Source organism: Triplophysa rosa, linkage group LG3 (assembly GCF_024868665.1).
Source record: "Triplophysa rosa linkage group LG3, Trosa_1v2, whole genome shotgun sequence".
Taxonomy (NCBI): Eukaryota; Metazoa; Chordata; class Actinopteri; order Cypriniformes; family Nemacheilidae; genus Triplophysa; species Triplophysa rosa.
This window is the reverse complement of record NC_079892.1, coordinates 4,855,703-4,876,622: the sequence shown is the minus strand read 5'-3', so window position 1 is coordinate 4,876,622 and position 20,920 is coordinate 4,855,703. Positions and strand designations below refer to the sequence as shown.

General features: G+C 36.3%; 2 protein-coding genes and 1 long non-coding RNA gene across 3 annotated transcripts; 1 reads left to right on the top strand and 2 right to left on the bottom strand.

The window, feature by feature from the left end:
- Positions 1–576: 576 nt before the first annotated feature.
- anpepb.1 (alanyl (membrane) aminopeptidase b, tandem duplicate 1) lies at positions 577–6,231 on the bottom strand. Its single transcript, XM_057329956.1, has 20 exons — positions 5,639–6,231; positions 5,368–5,510; positions 5,125–5,261; positions 4,898–5,024; positions 4,563–4,717; positions 4,357–4,470; positions 4,075–4,218; positions 3,893–3,958; positions 3,739–3,804; positions 3,465–3,637; positions 3,207–3,283; positions 2,975–3,108; positions 2,778–2,833; positions 2,543–2,690; positions 2,371–2,459; positions 2,156–2,266; positions 1,405–1,572; positions 1,188–1,328; positions 1,018–1,099; positions 577–735 (listed from the first exon to the last, which is right to left on the bottom strand). Exons 1-20 carry the CDS (start codon positions 6,229–6,231, stop codon positions 577–579), a joined length of 2,883 nt encoding a protein of 960 aa, XP_057185939.1.
- A 2,453-nt stretch (positions 6,232–8,684) lies between these two features.
- ap3s2 (adaptor related protein complex 3 subunit sigma 2) lies at positions 8,685–20,393 on the bottom strand. Its single transcript, XM_057330457.1, has 6 exons — positions 20,227–20,393; positions 19,795–19,886; positions 19,584–19,695; positions 19,350–19,421; positions 9,898–10,005; positions 8,685–9,172 (listed from the first exon to the last, which is right to left on the bottom strand). Exons 1-6 carry the CDS (start codon positions 20,293–20,295, stop codon positions 9,047–9,049), a joined length of 579 nt encoding a protein of 192 aa, XP_057186440.1. The 5' UTR covers positions 20,296–20,393; the 3' UTR covers positions 8,685–9,046.
- LOC130552243 (uncharacterized) lies at positions 12,689–15,064 on the top strand. The gene is made up of 2 exons (XR_008962698.1): positions 12,689–13,851; positions 14,577–15,064. It is a non-coding gene; the product is annotated as an uncharacterized LOC130552243 (long non-coding RNA).
- Positions 20,394–20,920: the final 527 nt, after the last annotated feature.

Here is a 20,920-nt window from a genome sequence, read left to right as displayed (position 1 = left end):
AAATTTCTTTCATCCGTTCATTCACCTTTATGTCATTTCAAACCTGTAGGACTCTGCAGAACACAAATGAAGTTATTTTGAGGAATGTTGGTAAGCAAACAACATTGACACCCATTGACTTCCATTGTATGGACACAAAACCTTCTTTTACAGTCATATACAGGTTCTGAATGCCATGAAGATGAATAAATGATGAGAGAAGTTTTATTTGGGGCACGATAAATAAATGTTTAATACAATTTTATTAGAATAATTTGTTGTGCAGTGTTGTGTTTTATTAGACTTTTTGTCATTTACACACACAGAAGGAAAACTCAGCATTTTAAAACAATTTTGTTTATTTATATTGGACAAAACCAAAAAAAATGATAAATACCAAAAAGTTATTTCGTTTAACAAAAAAATGTTTTTCCGCGAAACTTCTTCATAGGAAGAAATTACCTCTAGAAAAAAAGTGCAATCTAGATCATTATGAATAATAAATAACCATTTCTTTCATGCTCTAGCCATCTAGACCAGAGTTTATGGAGCACACCAGAGTTCATCTCCTCCTCAGATCAAACTACAATCTGTGCATCACAGAGTTTTAGCCGCATCTGTGAACCATTTCAACACCACTTCCTTGTTCTGCGCGACCCATTTGATGTTGGCTGTAGTCCTCTCGATGGATTGCTCAATGGCGAGGGTGCCCGATCCGAAACCGATGGCAGAATTATCATCCCTGAACTGCTTCAGCTGCGTTGTTGAAACATGGAAGTAGATTGCAATTTTACAGGTTGCAAAACATTCAGTGTAGAGTTTTGTAAATACGTAATCTCCTTCGACAAAGAAGTGAAAACGTGACGACATCTTAGTCCTGTGTCAGCCACCGTAGTGCTTCGAAAGGGAGGGGTGGAGTGAGCCATTGATTGGAATTCACAACCTCACCACTAGATGTCGTTAAATTTCATACACTGGGCCTTCAAAACCTATTCTAGACTTAAAATATGTACATCGAACCCAATCCTGGTCACCCACCTGTTGAAGTTCAAACTCTGTCGAGAACCTCTTTGTGACACCGTTGATCAGATTGGCGAAAGAGAAAGATCCACCTCCATATCTAAAGTTTCAAGAAGAGAGCATTTAAAAAAAAAAAAACGTGTCTATCAAAATATTTCAAGAAAATAATGACATAATCCTCTACTCACTGATTGAAAATGTACGCCCAGTTGGCCCTGACAAAGTCCCATGTCAATGATTGTCCGACCACATTACTTGCGATGTTGATAATGGTAGAGGTGGCGTCCTGCTTACGAATTTTATTCGGATCCAAAGTGTATTCCAGATACCTACAACGTTAAATTTCAAATAATTAAAAGCAGCACTTGAGAAAAACGTGATTTTGGTGACTTGCAGTGAGCGTACCTGTTCAGCAACCAAGGCTGGGTGGCACATGCCAGTGCAGCGCGCAGTTTGTCGGCTTCTGAAGCAAGAGCGGCGGTTTGAAACATGTTCCAGGCAAAGTCCCACTCCTTACCGCCACCTGCAGCGATGGCACTGCAGTAGACTGTCGATCTCAGGTTGGCCTTAATACTGATGCAGAAAAAATGACAAAACAACATTAAAAATGTCTGAGGATCTACCGATTTCATGTTCCAAAACAATCACAATGATTTGTACGATCTATTTTTTATTTTATTACTTTTATTGAGCAAGTAACATTTCTATTTTACATACTTAGCACGTTCGTACGGTGTCATGTGTACGTTTTAGAGCGATCTGCTTTCGCGGCAGTGATGGTAAAGTTTAGGGGCGGGACTTCGTTATTGCTTTTTATAATCATCGTCATTTTTTGTACAATTCACATCATATAAATTTATACAAATTCTACCTCACAAAATAGTTTTGATTTCCTTTGAGATCAACAAAGAATATTCAATTTAGTTTTTTTTATTTGACATGGATCTGTAATTAACAAACATTTCAAACTCATGTACGTGCTTTTACCATATTCAAAATATATGATGCATTTTGGGGTCACTGTATGTTTTGTACTTAATGCATATGGTCAAAGTAATTATGACTAATAGCTAAAATAATAAAGAATAATTTAAATTAATAATTATTTTATTTATATAATTGTCATCCGTAATTATTATCATACTAAACTACTCACGGATTGGCATTCGGATTGTCCATCCACTGTTGGAACCATGTTTTGACTAAAGTTGTACAATTTTCCAACCCGGTGCTGCAGGCGACTCTGAGTGCATTGACCTGATTATATCTGCAGAGACAAAAACATAATTCCTATTCGGACACACTAAAAAATGTCCGAACCGAATCCAAATATTGAGAACTTCTCATCCTCCTTATCCGTGCTTGACTTACTGGTCTGTATGTCCTTTTGCGACATCTGTCCAGTTTGTAAGAGTCGTGAAATATTCAAACAAGGGTTTAACCTGTTTTCCAACGTACGCCTACAAGTATGACATATACAGTGTTAGCATCTATTTCAGTCCCATTTTCATGATGTTATGAAATATCCATTGACAAAGTTTACCTGCATGGGGCCGTAAACCTCAGTGCGATCAAACATTAGATAAAAGTAGTCCAGGTTATCCAGAGCTGCTTCCCATGGCATGTACTCGGTTTCAGATGAAAGATACTGCGTGGTTCGTAGAGCCAGTGTTATGTCAATTATTCTTGCTCTGTTAAAGACAGAGATGCATTTGAGCATTTAAACGGATCATGGAAATGTATATTCGTAATACTGAAGAATAGGTTTTCAATCGCACTTAGCAAGGTTGAAAGCGTCGTCAATGATCTGTGCCCGGTTAATGATAGGAATGTCCTAAATGAAAACAAATGCAAAGTTGCTGTGATTCATTTAACACAAAATTAGAATGTTGTGACGTAAACCAGATGACAGAACTTGCCATAATAACTAACAATAATATCGACACCTTCAACTGTAATAAAGTATTCTTCTTACGTCTTTGGATGTCTGGAGAGCATTAAGTAGACGGTTCCAGTTTTCTGGGTCATAGTTGACCCTGTAGTATCCCACCACATCGATGTTGGCCAGAATCCACTCATTTGCATTTGTTTTCATTTCGTTCTTTATAGCTAATAAAAATGTATTAAAATTCAACAGATTAGTTCACAAAGATTTTTTTTAAATGTAATTTTAGTCCATGCAGATGAAACTACATTTCAGATCTTACCATTTTTCTCCAGAAGCCAAATTGGCTCACTTGTCACGGTATTCTTCCTCCATTTAATTGGTACAAACCACTCATAACTGAAAAATGAAACATATTTTGATATCAATTCAATGTTTTTTTACAGATGGATTCTTAAGTTAATGTCTGATACTAAATGTATCTGATAAAAAGCGAATTAAGTGTTTGCTCTTGATTGGAAATCATGTTTTTTCGTGGTGTAATGGGTTCTCTGATAAAACACGATCTTTTTTGGCATACTTAAACTGTGACGGTCTCTCCACGACAGAATCCGGGTCCAGAAGAAAGTGTTTCTGTGAGATCTGGCCAGTTGTAGTGTTGATAGTGACCACTGGGAAACCCATCTGAAGAACCCAACGGTCCATAATCTCTCGCACGGTTTTGGGGAGATTAGTGCCAGTCTTGTCTACAGCCTGTAGACAAGTTTTTAGCGTGAGTGCTTTGAAACTCAACATTTTTATTTAAGTAACATTAAGTAGCTTGCACACATGGTGTGAAACATTATGTAACATACCATTTGAAGATTGTCCCAGAGGTCAGTGTACACCGTGTTGCTCAATTTAAAATGCTCTAGGTAAGTCTAAACGCAACGGACACACAAGACGTTCATCAAACCCACAATGACTCAATTTTGACCTTACTTTCTGTAGCGTCCAATGAGAACTTACTTGGAGTCCTTCAGTAAACACTGCCTCAGTAAGGAAATCAGACAGCATTCTAAGAACCGACGCCCCCTAGAGGAGAAGACCATAATTCCGTATGTCTAATCTGTTTTTATAACCACAGACCTCATAATATAGACAAATAAAGACAATACTTTCTTCATGAGCAAACAGTGCTAACACCCTACCTTACTGTAGGAGATGGCATCAAAGAGTTCATTGATCTGCTCGGGTCTCTGGATCTCCTCTTCTTTGGAAGATAAGGGGTGCGATGAGGCCAGGGCGTCTATGGCAAAAACTCGGTGCACGTCATTGAGAACAATCAGGTCATTCTGTGGGATAAACAAGACCTCAGGTACTATCCTAGTGCCGTACTTCATCCTCTGCTATATAACATTCTCTGCTAATATAATCAAGTTACATTTGATTATATTCTTGGCCCCTTTGCATGTAATGTTTCAAAAACTCACAATGTTCCAGTCTGGTTCAGATTTATTGGCCCCAAGATATTCAACGTAGGATGCAAAACCTTCATTGAGCCATAGGTCATTCCACCACCTCAGAGTCACGAGATTTCCAAACCACTAATAAAAAGTACAGACAAACAGAGAGAGAGAGAGATGTTAGATTCATCAAGAACTGTGATCTAATAGTTATAAACTAGAAATTGACATACCTGGTGGGCAAGTTCATGGGCAATAATAGTGGCGATCCTCTCTTTGTTTCCATTTGAAGATGATTCTTCATCATACAGAAGTGCAGTTTCTCTGTATGTGATTAAGCCCCAGTTTTCCATGGCACCGGCGCTGAAGTCGGGCAGAGCGATCTGATCTGTTCAACAGTTGAAAGTATGAAATAAATGTACATTTTTGAAAATGATAACAAATGCTATCTGAAGTTTGTTTCAATAAGTTTAAATATGAATTTAATACTACTGCAGTTTTTCAATTTAACATAAACATTTTGAAAGGTAATCTTCAGCTCCGAATATAGTCAACAGAGCAATCTCACCTGATTTGGGCAACGGATAGGTTGAATTATAATACTCTTCAAAGAATCTTAGAATCGGTCCTGTCACATTCAGCGCATAGTCCCCTTGGCCTGATTCAATGGCAGCTCGACGAGCAAAAATTCGAATCTGTGGACAAGAAACATGCAGTTTTTTAAGCTTTGAATAAACACTGACCTTAAAACAGCAATTGGTTTTAATGCCTTTAAAACTTCTCAAAGATACATACCAGGGGCTTTTCATCTCCATTCTGAATGAAACCAAAATTGCTGACAATAAATGCCAACAAATAAGTTGACATTTTTTTGGTGGCATCAAACACTGTTCTGGTTACCTCGACGCCATCCACTTCAGTGTCAATGCTCTCTAAAAAAATAAAATAATAATAATAACACAGACTGATTCCTCAGAATGGATTTAAAGTTCCAATATTGATTTCCTGTTCATGAGTTGTCTAATGTGTTTTACATACCTATGTCCTTGCCATTAGAGAGGGCTGTGGTTCCACGATCGTGTAGAAGAGTGATGTTGAAAACTGCTTTCATCGCTGGTTCGTCGAAACAAGGGAAAGCTTTCCTGGCATCCGTCGGCTGCATCTGTGTCGTAGCCACCACTCTGAACATCAACAGGGAATTCAAAATATGAATCTAAAATTGAGAAAGAACTAAAAAACACCCTCAACGTACCACAAATGTCTAGAAGAGATATAGCACAAACATTTAAGCACAAAGTAAAGCACTTACTTCTTCACTCCATTCTCAATATATTCACTTCGGTAGAAGCCACCCAAGTCATCTGAAAGCTCTCCCACAAACTCAGTATGGAGCTCGTATTTTTCCCCGACAGTTAATTTGCCTTCCAGGTGAATCACCAAATACTGCGTTTTCGTCTGCATCCAGGTCGACCTAATGGAAGGAGCGGGTGTGCAGCCGTGGGCCGTCAGCGTGGGATCTTTGGTCATGTTTAACTTACTGGAATGAATGAGGATGAGGTCTGTCTCCTGCACACATTTGAAGACCACGCTGGAGCTTCCAGTGAAGATGTAGAGACCGGTTGTAGGGTTCGGCTGCAGCCGCGGCCACAGAAGGACTTTGTAGAACTCGGGTTCCAACGTCTGAGGAAGGCGCCACTGGTCCCAGGGTTCGTTGGACGGTGCCGTCGTTGGAACCGTTGGGGCTTTTGTGGTGGTCACTTCAGAGGTGGGTTTCAACTCATTGTTCTGGGACTTCTCTTGGGAGTAGACCACCGAGAGGGCGATGATGGTGGCAACCGCTCCAGCACCTATCACTATTCCCACTATCCCCAAGGTTTTGCTGATGAAGAATCCCTTCGCCATGCTCGAAAGTCGCCGTGTGAGAGGATGAGAGGGGAGAAGTGACATCTGCTGAACTTTTTATGTGAGGGATGGAGGACTCCCCTCCCACATCATTTAATAAATCATCCATTAACACAGCTTTGCTTCAGTGTTTAAGAGGGCAAATAGAAACTTGTTTTAGATCAAAGTTGTAACCTGTAACTTCATCGAAAGCATGTTATACCTCATAATATAAATGTGAATGTTTTTACCACAGTTCTACATTTCTAGTAATGTGACTGCATCCAAATATTTAAGTGGTCAATGCAGGATGCTTGAGGGAAAAATTCCTCTAACTGTCTTATAACAGCTTACTGTGCTTCTTAGTCCACTTTTATAAATCGATTCAGGAGCAATTCAATAAAAATCTGCATTTTACAAAAGTATGAAAGGACAATGTTCATAGAAGCAGACACTTAACTGCTGACACAACTGTTAAAGAGTAACTAAATGTCACAACATGTCATACAACTATCATTTTTAATACGAGCAAAATAATTCACAGTTTAACCTTGGTTTAACTAAATTACCATGTTTTTTTCCGGGAGCAAAGAACAGGATTTGTGTCAAGTGTACTTCTGTGGTTGTCAATTCAGATTGTATGTAACCAAACTGTAAAATAAAAGATGAATGCAATGGACAGATCTCGCCTTTGGATTCATTTAATGATGGAAACTTGTACAAAGGCTGTAATTCTAATCTAATGTTTTATTGTGCATTAGATTAGTATCTCAGAAAATAAGTTAAAAAACTGTAACTGTACTGTTATCAGTCTTTATGGTTTTTCCTTCCCATCATCTGAACTCATATCAACTCTGTGTGAGGTGTCCAACAAAATCGTCAGGGTCCATAAAACCTCAATTTATCTGCTTAATTTCGACATTATCACGTTTTATTTGTGAAAATGACCTTTCTCTTTTTCATAAAAGGACCAGGTCATCATGAACTGTCACAAAATGTATTTTGTGGATTGCAAGTTCCCCTATTTATGGTGTTAGATTATGCATTACTTACCTCATTAACAACAAATAAAAAAGCAAAGCAATAAATCAGCAGTGACTGTCTGTTAAACAAAATCCAACACACAAGCGCACACAAAAGAATTGTTCAAACTGTTGATTGTTTTAACTGTTAAGCAGTGGATTTCTTAAGAGAATATGCATCAAATTCAGACAAAAAACTACAAGTCACTACAAGACGGCATGACAGAGTGAATTTAACACAGAAAGGTCTCATCTGATGGTTTTTGACCTTTGATAGGCCTCTATCTTTATAGTTTGCCTCCATCGATATCAGAGATCTAAGACATGATATCACTCATTCTTGTTGAGCACAATTTCACAGATCTCAAATTTTAAATGCAATAAAGTTGATTTTATAATGCTGCAAACTCATGGTGATCAAACTAATTCTCAGAAATAATGCTGATGCACGGTTGCAATTAAACAGACCTTGGCCAGGGTTACAGGCCCGTTCACGGACCTTCACAAATTACATGGACCCACAGGCTTCTAGAACTTTTGACCTTTTAGCCCACTAGTTACACCCGCATGTGTTCTTTTTTGCCCATCACAAATGCACATTATATATATTGTATATTATTTTATGAGTCTGCACAGATGAAAGGCAAAATTACATTAAAAGATAATTTGGCCTGCCATACACAAAGCGCAGTAAATGTCCTTCCAAAACTCTTTATGTCTAAATTCAGTTTTATGAAATGGAATGAAAAAAACTGTGTTGTCAAACTTGACAAGCACTTTGAACACTTTTTACTGGATTTTAGTAACTAAGATAATTTCATTAAATTTCATACATTAAATGCTAAAAAAATTGTTTTCTGTTCATTTTATAATTAGTTTGATATATTATGAGCACTAACATTCTACTGTGCCCATTTATTGTTTCCAACCATATATACAGTACATCTTTAACAGTAAATGAAGAGAGCAAGAACTTTCATTTCTGTTGAAACCAATAAACTTATCAAAACATGAAACCACTCATAGTATGAAAGTGCACACAAGAATTGACTTAATAAACTGAATAATTTGCCACTAGTTAAATTACGGCACCTCTTATTTTGAGAGGGAGTAAATGTTTACTTTACATATACATTTTAACCATTTCAGAGAGGAATATTGTACAAGAGTGCATTACAGAGTGGATAAAAAATGACTGAAGTGAAACCATTGTACCGTTGAGACTATATCGTTTCACCATCAACCGATCATTCACACCCATGTGAATTTAACAGCTCAAACCTTTTAAATGAGATGATGTGTCAAATGAGACATGAAATGTCCACGAAGCGTCTACCTAGAAAGTTAAAGATGAACTTATTTAAAGTTTAAAAACACAAATCAGCGAGTCAGAAATATTCTCTCTGAAACTGTATCATAGACTTAATTTTAAATTATAACATGACCTAAAACTTGACAAAACACAGTTTTAATGACTTAACATGCGTTATAAATAATGCAAAACATTTACAGTTATTGGCATAAACTTCAGCACACAAATCAGTATTATGGAATGTTGCTACATCAAAGACAAAATACACAACAATCCTATGAACGAAACAGGAGTTCAGCTACAAATCAAAGTTTGAAATAAATGTACATGAAAGGACCCTGTAGTGTGCTAAGATGAGATGAAATGTAACAGTCCTCAGGTTAAAGGTCCTGGTGACTACAGTCAGTCGTGAGTCTGTAAATGGCATTAGGGAGACAGTCTATGGCAATGAATGTTAGGGTTTAATAACAACACAGACCACATTGAAAAGTAACATGAAGCTTTAAAATGGGGATAGACTGGGCACTTTTATATTGATGTCCCCGATATTGATGTTTCGAGGTATTTCAGGAAGGTTCATATTTTTCACTGCCGAAACAGCTCGAGCTGGTGCTGCAGACAATCCACCCTTAAAAAACATCAACAATATGCAATAATATTAATAATATTCAGTACCAAGTAGCAAACAAAAACATCCTTGCTACATTAAAATCTAACTTTTTTCCCTATTTTCTTTAAACAAATGTATTCTTAAGAAAGCTGCAGGATTCACTTCAAAAAACGAAGTTCTTTAATATGAATTTTTTTGAGTTCTTTTAACACTCTCGTTCTTTAATGAACATGATATTGAATTTTGACCCCATGTGTACCAAACACTGTCTACTCAGCGACTGCACTGTATTAGGTATCTTTTCTTCAAACATCATAAAAATGTTTTTTTTTATCAGCACAGTGTGTCAAATGTTGTCAAACATTATTGATTGTCTAGCTCGTTATAGATTATCTGGAACACACTGACCATAAACCACTGATACAAACCCAGACATCTTTAACCATTATCTGAATGAATATGCCTTCAACTGATCTATTGATGATAAAACTTCACAATGCAGACAACATATTTGCAGGCAAACAGAAAATTTCAATTTGTTCAAAAAAAAACATGGTCTCTGTGGAGGTTTGTTGCTGTGTGTGCAGTAGTTTAACCGGATTTGTATATTTGTTATAAACCCTATTTACAAAACTCTTATTAAGTGTATGTCAAAGGTATTGGATTTCTGTTCTATCAGAACTTGTGTCAGCCAAACTGGAGTGACTCCTACCTGTATTTGCTCTTTGCAAATGTGAACTCACCTCGGATTTCTCCATTCTGTTTTGCAGCTCCACTTGTGCGACTATTTCGTTCATGTTCGTTTCCAGCACCATCCCTCCCATGACGACTTCCTGGAGAATGTTATGCACCTGAAAACAACAACAAAGACTTCTAATCTTCAAGGATTTTGGTTTATATTAGCATCCCTTAAAGGTATAGCTCAGCAGAAATAAAAATGATTCCAAATGTCATTCCAAACCTATATGACTTTCTTTCTTTTGCAGAACAGACTTTTTTTCCAAACATTGGTAACCAAACAGCATAGGCCTCCATTGACTTATGGACACAAAACCACTGAGACATTTTTCAAAATATCTTCTTTTGTGTCGTATACAGGTTTTATTTTATTTTTGGGCAATATTCAAAACCAAATGTGTCTATCATACACTTCCCAATATATCCACTCATAAAACATTACTACTGATTAGATAACCACACTTCAGTCAATATAACATTTTATAACAGTGCCATAATTTAACAAAAGTCTTTTATCAGAGCGGATATTCTGACTCACATATGACCCTTCACTTACCCGCTGGAGCAAAACCCATACATCTCTCGCCTTTCGTAAGACCTTCCCCTCCACCCCCCTAACACTATTCACTCCTAGATAGACTTAATAGTACAAAAGTCCAACAGCTTTTATGTAATGTGATAATGTGCTATTAAGACATTAATGACCTACACAAAGATGACAAATCGAACAATAGTTTAAAAGTACATTCGGTGAATTCTGACCTTATCCATGTGAAAGATCAGGTCCAACTCACACACATTTTCAAAGCATTTATCCAGCGTTTCCACAAAGACCTGAGTGGGAAAATATAACAATAAAAAACAGGATGGATTTCCACTGAGACTTCTAAAGACTAAACGGAGCGGGGAACAACATAAACATGTCCATTACAAAACAAAATTACCCCTTTGTGGCTGAAGGCCAGTTCCATACAATAAATACAACTGTATGTGTACCTGTATGAGATCTAGTATCCCCAGCTCACTCTCCGATGAATCCACACAAAACACAAAGTACAGCGTGGCATAGTGTCTGTAGATCAGCTTGTAGTCTGAGCCTCCGATCAAACTAAAATAGAGAAGAAAACCATATTACACGACTACACTACATTACATCAAGCTCATGTACATATTATATATGTCATCATCCATTTACATATGGCTTTACCTTCCACCTTCCAAAAAATTGCAGACATTATCATCTCTTTTGGACACAAGATGAAAAGTCTCCCGAATGATCTGCTGCTGCATGTCCTCCGCCTGACAAAGAGCATGAATTGACTAAAATTAACTTTATTCCACAGATAAGCATTATGCGATATTTTAATAAAAATGTTTTTATAAATATATATATATATTAATATACACACATACATATACAGTGGTGTAAAGTATTGGAGTAAATGTACTTAGTTACTTTACTTAAGTATCTTTTTGGCTACTTTGTAGTTGTACTGAGTATTAAAGATATTAGCAACTTTTACTCTCTACTTAACTACATTTTTGAACAAGTATATGTACTCTTTACTCCACTACATTTGTAATGACTAATGCAATTACACATTACATTTTGCATGGCACCTATCTTATAATTAATATTGCCATTTACAGGGAATGAAGGTACTACAATCTTGTGGATTTTGCCCTAACTTACAAAAACTTGTCAACATGGCTTCTTTATATGAATATGAGTGCAGTATCAGGTAGAGTCAATCGCTGGCGGTTTATACACGGTTAGCCCTTACCCGCTATTTCTACAGTAATATATTGGCAACACTGTTGCCAGCTAGTTACTGTAGGTCACACATCTACAAAAGCTCTTATTTTTAAAACTAACTCTTCCTAAATGTGCTCTAAACATGTTTGCTCAAAATTTGACCATGTGGTGGGACTATTGCCATGAAGTGATGTAAACCAGTAAAAAGAATGTATAGTATTTCAATTTTCAAAAGTGCTCTCACACTATATAGACAAAATATTAACCTATAGAATGAGTCGGACACAGAGAAATGAACAATCCACATATGAATCTCAACAATGGTGACAATCAACTGAACAGCTCATGCTGCAATGCATGCTGGGTACATAGTACAAAACTCATTCATGATTGTTTGTCACCATTGATGAGGTTTGTATGTCAAGTGTCTAACTGTGTCTCAATTGCAAAGAAAGATTTTCTGACAGAGATCTTTCCATTATAACATGTAATCACTTTACCAAACATATCTTAATAAATCTTAAATGCTATATTATTATTATTTAATGATTGAATTCTTTCAGATGTATCTTCAGTTACTAAGCAAACATAAAGTTGCGGTTCCTGTAAAGTCCCTTTCAGTGTTATTGTATAAGTGTACATTTTAAAGCTACAAGAAAGTCAAAGAGTCCAACCAAAGCAAACACTGATCCCATAATGGTGACTTAAAACATAATTGAACCACTATGAACTAGAGTTAAATCTCAAAAAGATCTTACAAGATGACAGAAATAAAGTGAAAGTGGTGTCTGTAATATGTGAAGATGTTATTGATGTTTGTTTTTAATTCTCCTCTGGTGAAATCTTGACAGATTTATTGTGTTCATCTGTTATTTACACTTGTTCATCTAAGACTGTGTGACTTAAGTGCGTTAATAGATTCTTTAATAATGTATCTTCAAACAGCCATTGCAGTAGTTTACTGTAAAACACCTACAGTAACTAGCTGGCAACAGTGTTGCCAATATATTACTGTAGAAATGGCAGGTAGATAACAGTGTATGTGAAATGAGGACATGACTGCAGCTGGCCATGAGGCCCAAACCAGCATGTCCAGTGCAAAAAGGCTTTGACTTTTTAATTCTACTTAACATTATTTTATTTATCTGTTATATTGAAGAAACCTTTTTGAAGGACTTTGGTTTACTTATGAGCACTTGAGCTTAAATGAGACTTAGGGTGTTTGTAATGACGTAGGTTATGGTGTCGACCATGATTTGTTGCAATTTTGAGGTGTTCAGTCTTATTATGATTTAAGAAAATAAATGCGATTGCTCACCTCACAAATCAACTGTTTCTAGTTTTTCACTGATGTGTCTCTTAAGTGTTGAGGACTAGTGCTGCTTTGAGCCTACATTCAGTATGAGTAAAATACTCAAGTACTGTTAAAATCAGATACTCAAAGACTTTTACTGAAGTCGTTTTGGAATTGGTGACTTGTAACTTGTAATGGAGTAATTTTCACTGCAAGGTATCTGTACTTTTACTTAAGTATGGTTTTCAGGTACTCTTTAACACTCTGCTATTAAGTCTATCTAGGAGTGAATAGTGTTAGGGGGGTGGAGGGGAAGGTCTTACGAAAGGCGAGAGATGTATGGGTTTTGCTCCAGCGGGTAAGTGAAGGGTCATATGTGAGTCAGAATATCCGCTCTGATAAAAGACTTTTGTTAAATTATGGCACTGTTATAAAATGTTATATTGACTGAAGTGTGGTTATCTAATCAGTAGTAATGTTTTATGAGTGGATATATTGGGAAGTGTATGATAGACACATTTGGTTTTGAATATTGCCCAAAAATAAAATAAAACCTGTATACGACACAAAAGAAGATATTTTGAAAAATGTCTCAGTGGTTTTGTGTCCATAAGTCAATGGAGGCCTATGCTGTTTGGTTACCAATGTTTGGAAAAAAAGTCTGTTCTGCAAAAGAAAGAAAGTCATATAGGTTTGGAATGACATTTGGAATCATTTTTATTTCTGCTGAGCTATACCTTTAAGGGATGCTAATATAAACCAAAATCCTTGAAGATTAGAAGTCTTTGTTGTTGTTTTCAGGTGCATAACATTCTCCAGGAAGTTGTCATGGGAGGGATGGTGCTGGAAACGAACATGAACGAAATAGTCGCACAAGTGGAGCTGCAAAACAGAATGGAGAAATCCGAGGTGAGTTCACATTTGCAAAGAGCAAATACAGGTAGGAGTCACTCCAGTTTGGCTGACACAAGTTCTGATAGAACAGAAATCCAATACCTTTGACATACACTTAATAAGAGTTTTGTAAATAGGGTTTATAACAAATATACAAATCCGGTTAAACTACTGCACACACAGCAACAAACCTCCACAGAGACCATGTTTTTTTTTGAACAAATTGAAATTTTCTGTTTGCCTGCAAATATGTTGTCTGCATTGTGAAGTTTTATCATCAATAGATCAGTTGAAGGCATATTCATTCAGATAATGGTTAAAGATGTCTGGGTTTGTATCAGTGGTTTATGGTCAGTGTGTTCCAGATAATCTATAACGAGCTAGACAATCAATAATGTTTGACAACATTTGACACACTGTGCTGATAAAAAAAAACATTTTTATGATGTTTGAAGAAAAGATACCTAATACAGTGCAGTCGCTGAGTAGACAGTGTTTGGTACACATGGGGTCAAAATTCAATATCATGTTCATTAAAGAACGAGAGTGTTAAAAGAACTCAAAAAAATTCATATTAAAGAACTTCGTTTTTTGAAGTGAATCCTGCAGCTTTCTTAAGAATACATTTGTTTAAAGAAAATAGGGAAAAAAGTTAGATTTTAATGTAGCAAGGATGTTTTTGTTTGCTACTTGGTACTGAATATTATTAATATTATTGCATATTGTTGATGTTTTTTAAGGGTGGATTGTCTGCAGCACCAGCTCGAGCTGTTTCGGCAGTGAAAAATATGAACCTTCCTGAAATACCTCGAAACATCAATATCGGGGACATCAATATAAAAGTGCCCAGTCTATCCCCATTTTAAAGCTTCATGTTACTTTTCAATGTGGTCTGTGTTGTTATTAAACCCTAACATTCATTGCCATAGACTGTCTCCCTAATGCCATTTACAGACTCACGACTGACTGTAGTCACCAGGACCTTTAACCTGAGGACTGTTACATTTCATCTCATCTTAGCACACTACAGGGTCCTTTCATGTACATTTATTTCAAACTTTGATTTGTAGCTGAACTCCTGTTTCGTTCATAGGATTGTTGTGTATTTTGTCTTTGATGTAGCAACATTCCATAATACTGATTTGTGTGCTGAAGTTTATGCCAATAACTGTAAATGTTTTGCATTATTTATAACGCATGTTAAGTCATTAAAACTGTGTTTTGTCAAGTTTTAGGTCATGTTATAATTTAAAATTAAGTCTATGATACAGTTTCAGAGAGAATATTTCTGACTCGCTGATTTGTGTTTTTAAACTTTAAATAAGTTCATCTTTAACTTTCTAGGTAGACGCTTCGTGGACATTTCATGTCTCATTTGACACATCATCTCATTTAAAAGGTTTGAGCTGTTAAATTCACATGGGTGTGAATGATCGGTTGATGGTGAAACGATATAAATTGCTTCCTTAACAAATTGATTATCGGTATTTGACTTAGATGGTTTGTGTCCAGGGCTTAGATCACTGAAGTCAATTCTTAATTATATGCCAAGCTCTAGTTCAATGCACAACGTTTCATTGATATCAAATATCTCTTCTGTGAAACTAGACAGGAACCTTCGTGAGATATGAGTTTTAAAACTTCGTGAAATAAAAATGCGTTTCAAAGATAAAGCAGTGCCAAATCGTTAGGCCTCCAGGTGCTCGGTCAAAACCTAAGGTGAGGATCGCTCGTAATTTTCAAACAGTCCTACTGATGGTGCCAACATAGTAGTAGTGACAATGTCTTACTGATACTGGCAATCCTGGGTGGTCCAGATGTGGAGTGAACTCTGGATGTAGCACTCATTTCTGCATACATGCGCCTAGCTCACTGAAGATGGATGATTCATAGTCTTTCTGATGACACTTTCTTCCGGTATTTGAGCACCTTGGAAATGCTCTCATGAAGGTACAGGCAGATAAAAGAAGAGTCGGACATCTCACATCCGGAACCTTCATCATACGCATCTTTTGGGTGATGGCAATTACATTCTTGCAGGCTTTGATTGCAAAGACCTTCAATCGATACAAAAATGTTATATATGAGTTTCAAAGGTGCATAACAGATTTCAGATGTTTTATTGATGTCAGTTCAGTAAAATCCAAAGTAACTCAAGACATTGTTAATGACTGTCATCATAATATATCATTTGGAGATTTTTTAACTGTTTAAGGTTGTTATAAAATCTGTAAACATTCTGAAAATTCCAATTTGAATTTATATGCATTTAACATGTAGTCTACGTGAAATTTTCACTTATCAAGTAATGCACTTTATACTTGAGTTAAGTTTTAAGTAATACATTAAAATACCGTATATTAGTTGAAATAAGTAGTGTTCTTAAAAGAGTGCATTTAGTATGTAATTAATTTCAACGTAAAATTCGTCTCTCATTTCAACACAGTTTTTTTCATTCCATTTCATAAAACTGAATTTAGACATAAAGAGTTTTGGAAGGACATTTACTGCGCTTTGTGTATGGCAGGCCAAATTATCTTTTAATGTAATTTTGCCTTTCATCTGTGCAGACTCATAAAATAATATACAATATATATAATGTGCATTTGTGATGGGCAAAAAAGAACACATGCGGGTGTAACTAGTGGGCTAAAAGGTCAAAAGTTCTAGAAGCCTGTGGGTCCATGTAATTTGTGAAGGTCCGTGAACGGGCCTGTAACCCTGGCCAAGGTCTGTTTAATTGCAACCGTGCATCAGCATTATTTCTGAGAATTAGTTTGATCACCATGAGTTTGCAGCATTATAAAATCAACTTTATTGCATTTAAAATTTGAGATCTGTGAAATTGTGCTCAACAAGAATGAGTGATATCATGTCTTAGATCTCTGATATCGATGGAGGCAAACTATAAAGATAGAGGCCTATCAAAGGTCAAAAACCATCAGATGAGACCTTTCTGTGTTAAATTCACTCTGTCATGCCGTCTTGTAGTGACTTGTAGTTTTTTGTCTGAATTTGATGCATATTCTCTTAAGAAATCCACTGCTTAACAGTTAAAACAATCAACAGTTTGAACAATTCTTTTGTGTGCGCTTGTGTGTTGGATTTTGTTTAACAGACAGTCACTGCTGATTTATTGCTTTGCTTTTTTATTTGTTGTTAATGAGGTAAGTAATGCATAATCTAACACCATAAATAGGGGAACTTGCAATCCACAAAATACATTTTGTGACAGTTCATGATGACCTGGTCCTTTTATGAAAAAGAGAAAGGTCATTTTCACAAATAAAACGTGATAATGTCGAAATTAAGCAGATAAATTGAGGTTTTATGGACCCTGACGATTTTGTTGGACACCTCACACAGAGTTGATATGAGTTCAGATGATGGGAAGGAAAAACCATAAAGACTGATAACAGTACAGTTACAGTTTTTTAACTTATTTTCTGAGATACTAATCTAATGCACAATAAAACATTAGATTAGAATTACAGCCTTTGTACAAGTTTCCATCATTAAATGAATCCAAAGGCGAGATCTGTCCATTGCATTCATCTTTTATTTTACAGTTTGGTTACATACAATCTGAATTGACAACCACAGAAGTACACTTGACACAAATCCTGTTCTTTGCTCCCGGAAAAAAACATGGTAATTTAGTTAAACCAAGGTTAAACTGTGAATTATTTTGCTCGTATTAAAAATGATAGTTGTATGACATGTTGTGACATTTAGTTACTCTTTAACAGTTGTGTCAGCAGTTAAGTGTCTGCTTCTATGAACATTGTCCTTTCATACTTTTGTAAAATGCAGATTTTTATTGAATTGCTCCTGAATCGATTTATAAAAGTGGACTAAGAAGCACAGTAAGCTGTTATAAGACAGTTAGAGGAATTTTTCCCTCAAGCATCCTGCATTGACCACTTAAATATTTGGATGCAGTCACATTACTAGAAATGTAGAACTGTGGTAAAAACATTCACATTTATATTATGAGGTATAACATGCTTTCGATGAAGTTACAGGTTACAACTTTTATCTAAAACAAGTTTCTATTTGCCCTCTTAAACACTGAAGCAAAGCTGTGTTAATGGATGATTTATTAAATGATGTGGGAGGGGAGTCCTCCATCCCTCACATAAAAAGTTCAGCAGATGTCACTTCTCCCCTCTCATCCTCTCACACGGCGACTTTCGAGCATGGCGAAGGGATTCTTCATCAGCAAAACCTTGGGGATAGTGGGAATAGTGATAGGTGCTGGAGCGGTTGCCACCATCATCGCCCTCTCGGTGGTCTACTCCCAAGAGAAGTCCCAGAACAATGAGTTGAAACCCACCTCTGAAGTGACCACCACAAAAGCCCCAACGGTTCCAACGACGGCACCGTCCAACGAACCCTGGGACCAGTGGCGCCTTCCTCAGACGTTGGAACCCGAGTTCTACAAAGTCCTTCTGTGGCCGCGGCTGCAGCCGAACCCTACAACCGGTCTCTACATCTTCACTGGAAGCTCCAGCGTGGTCTTCAAATGTGTGCAGGAGACAGACCTCATCCTCATTCATTCCATTAAGTTAAACATGACCAAAGATCCCACGCTGACGGCCCACGGCTGCACACCCGCTCCTTCCATTAGGTCGACCTGGATGCAGACGAAAACGCAGTATTTGGTGATTCACCTGGAAGGCAAATTAACTGTCGGGGAAAAATACGAGCTCCATACTGAGTTTGTGGGAGAGCTTTCAGATGACTTGGGTGGCTTCTACCGAAGTGAATATATTGAGAATGGAGTGAAGAAGTAAGTGCTTTACTTTGTGCTTAAATGTTTGTGCTATATCTCTTCTAGACATTTGTGGTACGTTGAGGGTGTTTTTTAGTTCTTTCTCAATTTTAGATTCATATTTTGAATTCCCTGTTGATGTTCAGAGTGGTGGCTACGACACAGATGCAGCCGACGGATGCCAGGAAAGCTTTCCCTTGTTTCGACGAACCAGCGATGAAAGCAGTTTTCAACATCACTCTTCTACACGATCGTGGAACCACAGCCCTCTCTAATGGCAAGGACATAGGTATGTAAAACACATTAGACAACTCATGAACAGGAAATCAATATTGGAACTTTAAATCCATTCTGAGGAATCAGTCTGTGTTATTATTATTATTTTATTTTTTTAGAGAGCATTGACACTGAAGTGGATGGCGTCGAGGTAACCAGAACAGTGTTTGATGCCACCAAAAAAATGTCAACTTATTTGTTGGCATTTATTGTCAGCAATTTTGGTTTCATTCAGAATGGAGATGAAAAGCCCCTGGTATGTATCTTTGAGAAGTTTTAAAGGCATTAAAACCAATTGCTGTTTTAAGGTCAGTGTTTATTCAAAGCTTAAAAAACTGCNCTTAATAGTACAAAAGTCCAACAGCTTTTATGTAATGTGATAATGTGCTATTAAGACATTAATGACCTACACAAAGATGACAAATCGAACAATAGTTTAAAAGTACATTCGGTGAATTCTGACCTTATCCATGTGAAAGATCAGGTCCAACTCACACACATTTTCAAAGCATTTATCCAGCGTTTCCACAAAGACCTGAGTGGGAAAATATAACAATAAAAAACAGGATGGATTTCCACTGAGACTTCTAAAGACTAAACGGAGCGGGGAACAACATAAACATGTCCATTACAAAACAAAATTACCCCTTTGTGGCTGAAGGCCAGTTCCATACAATAAATACAACTGTATGTGTACCTGTATGAGATCTAGTATCCCCAGCTCACTCTCCGATGAATCCACACAAAACACAAAGTACAGCGTGGCATAGTGTCTGTAGATCAGCTTGTAGTCTGAGCCTCCGATCAAACTAAAATAGAGAAGAAAACCATATTACACGACTACACTACATTACATCAAGCTCATGTACATATTATATATGTCATCATCCATTTACATATGGCTTTACCTTCCACCTTCCAAAAAATTGCAGACATTATCATCTCTTTTGGACACAAGATGAAAAGTCTCCCGAATGATCTGCTGCTGCATGTCCTCCGCCTGACAAAGAGCATGAATTGACTAAAATTAACTTTATTCCACAGATAAGCATTATGCGATATTTTAATAAAAATGTTTTTATAAATATATATATATATTAATATACACACATACATATAAATTTATATATATACATATAAATTTATATATACAAAAGTTGACATAAGTAAAACTAAATATGTTATCTGGTAACATCACTTCTTGCTTACAAAGAGCAAAAAACGAGATCATATTGTGCTTTCAATAACAATACAGTAATATAGACGAAAACATCGCATCAGCTGATAGCAAAGAATGATTATAGGTTGAAGTTTCGGTGTCTTTTCATGACATGACTTACAAAATATTGGTAGAACCTGATGAGCCTGGGTTTCCCATGGTTGTTAAAAATAAGAATGGCCTTTATCATCCTTCTTTTTGTTTATTGAATATGTTGTCAACTGAACGTTAGTGGATGATTTTTCTAGCGAAGCTTTTCGGTAATAAAAAATCGACATCCAGGACTTCCGTGTCACGTGACTTCAAGCTTTTCATGATTAAAGTACTAAAACGGTAAAATTATAAAAAAGAATGAATGAATAAAAAATAAAACGTACAAAATCTGTCTTTGAACGACATTTATCGACGATTTTGTGAAACTGCGTCAGTGTTTAGATTAGTGTGTATTATTTTTGGTCTGTATAAGAAAATAATTCAGGTGTGCAATTACTCTATTCACTCCAACAATTCTGAGTCACATCACAATAGGGAGATAAGTTATTAAGAAATAAAAATAATTTAAAATAATACATTTATAAAATTTATAAAATAATAAAGGAAAGCTTTAGGAAAATGAATAGAATAGACTTGTATGAATACTAAAACTGCATTTTAGGCTAAACATTTAACAACGTTTGGATATTTAACTCTTATTATAAGGTTGTGTATTATTTGTATTATTATGTTATGTATTCATTTATTTATTTATATATTTTTACTTGTTTTTTATGTTAATTATAATGGTCCTCCACACCCAAAGTATAGTGAGATACTTA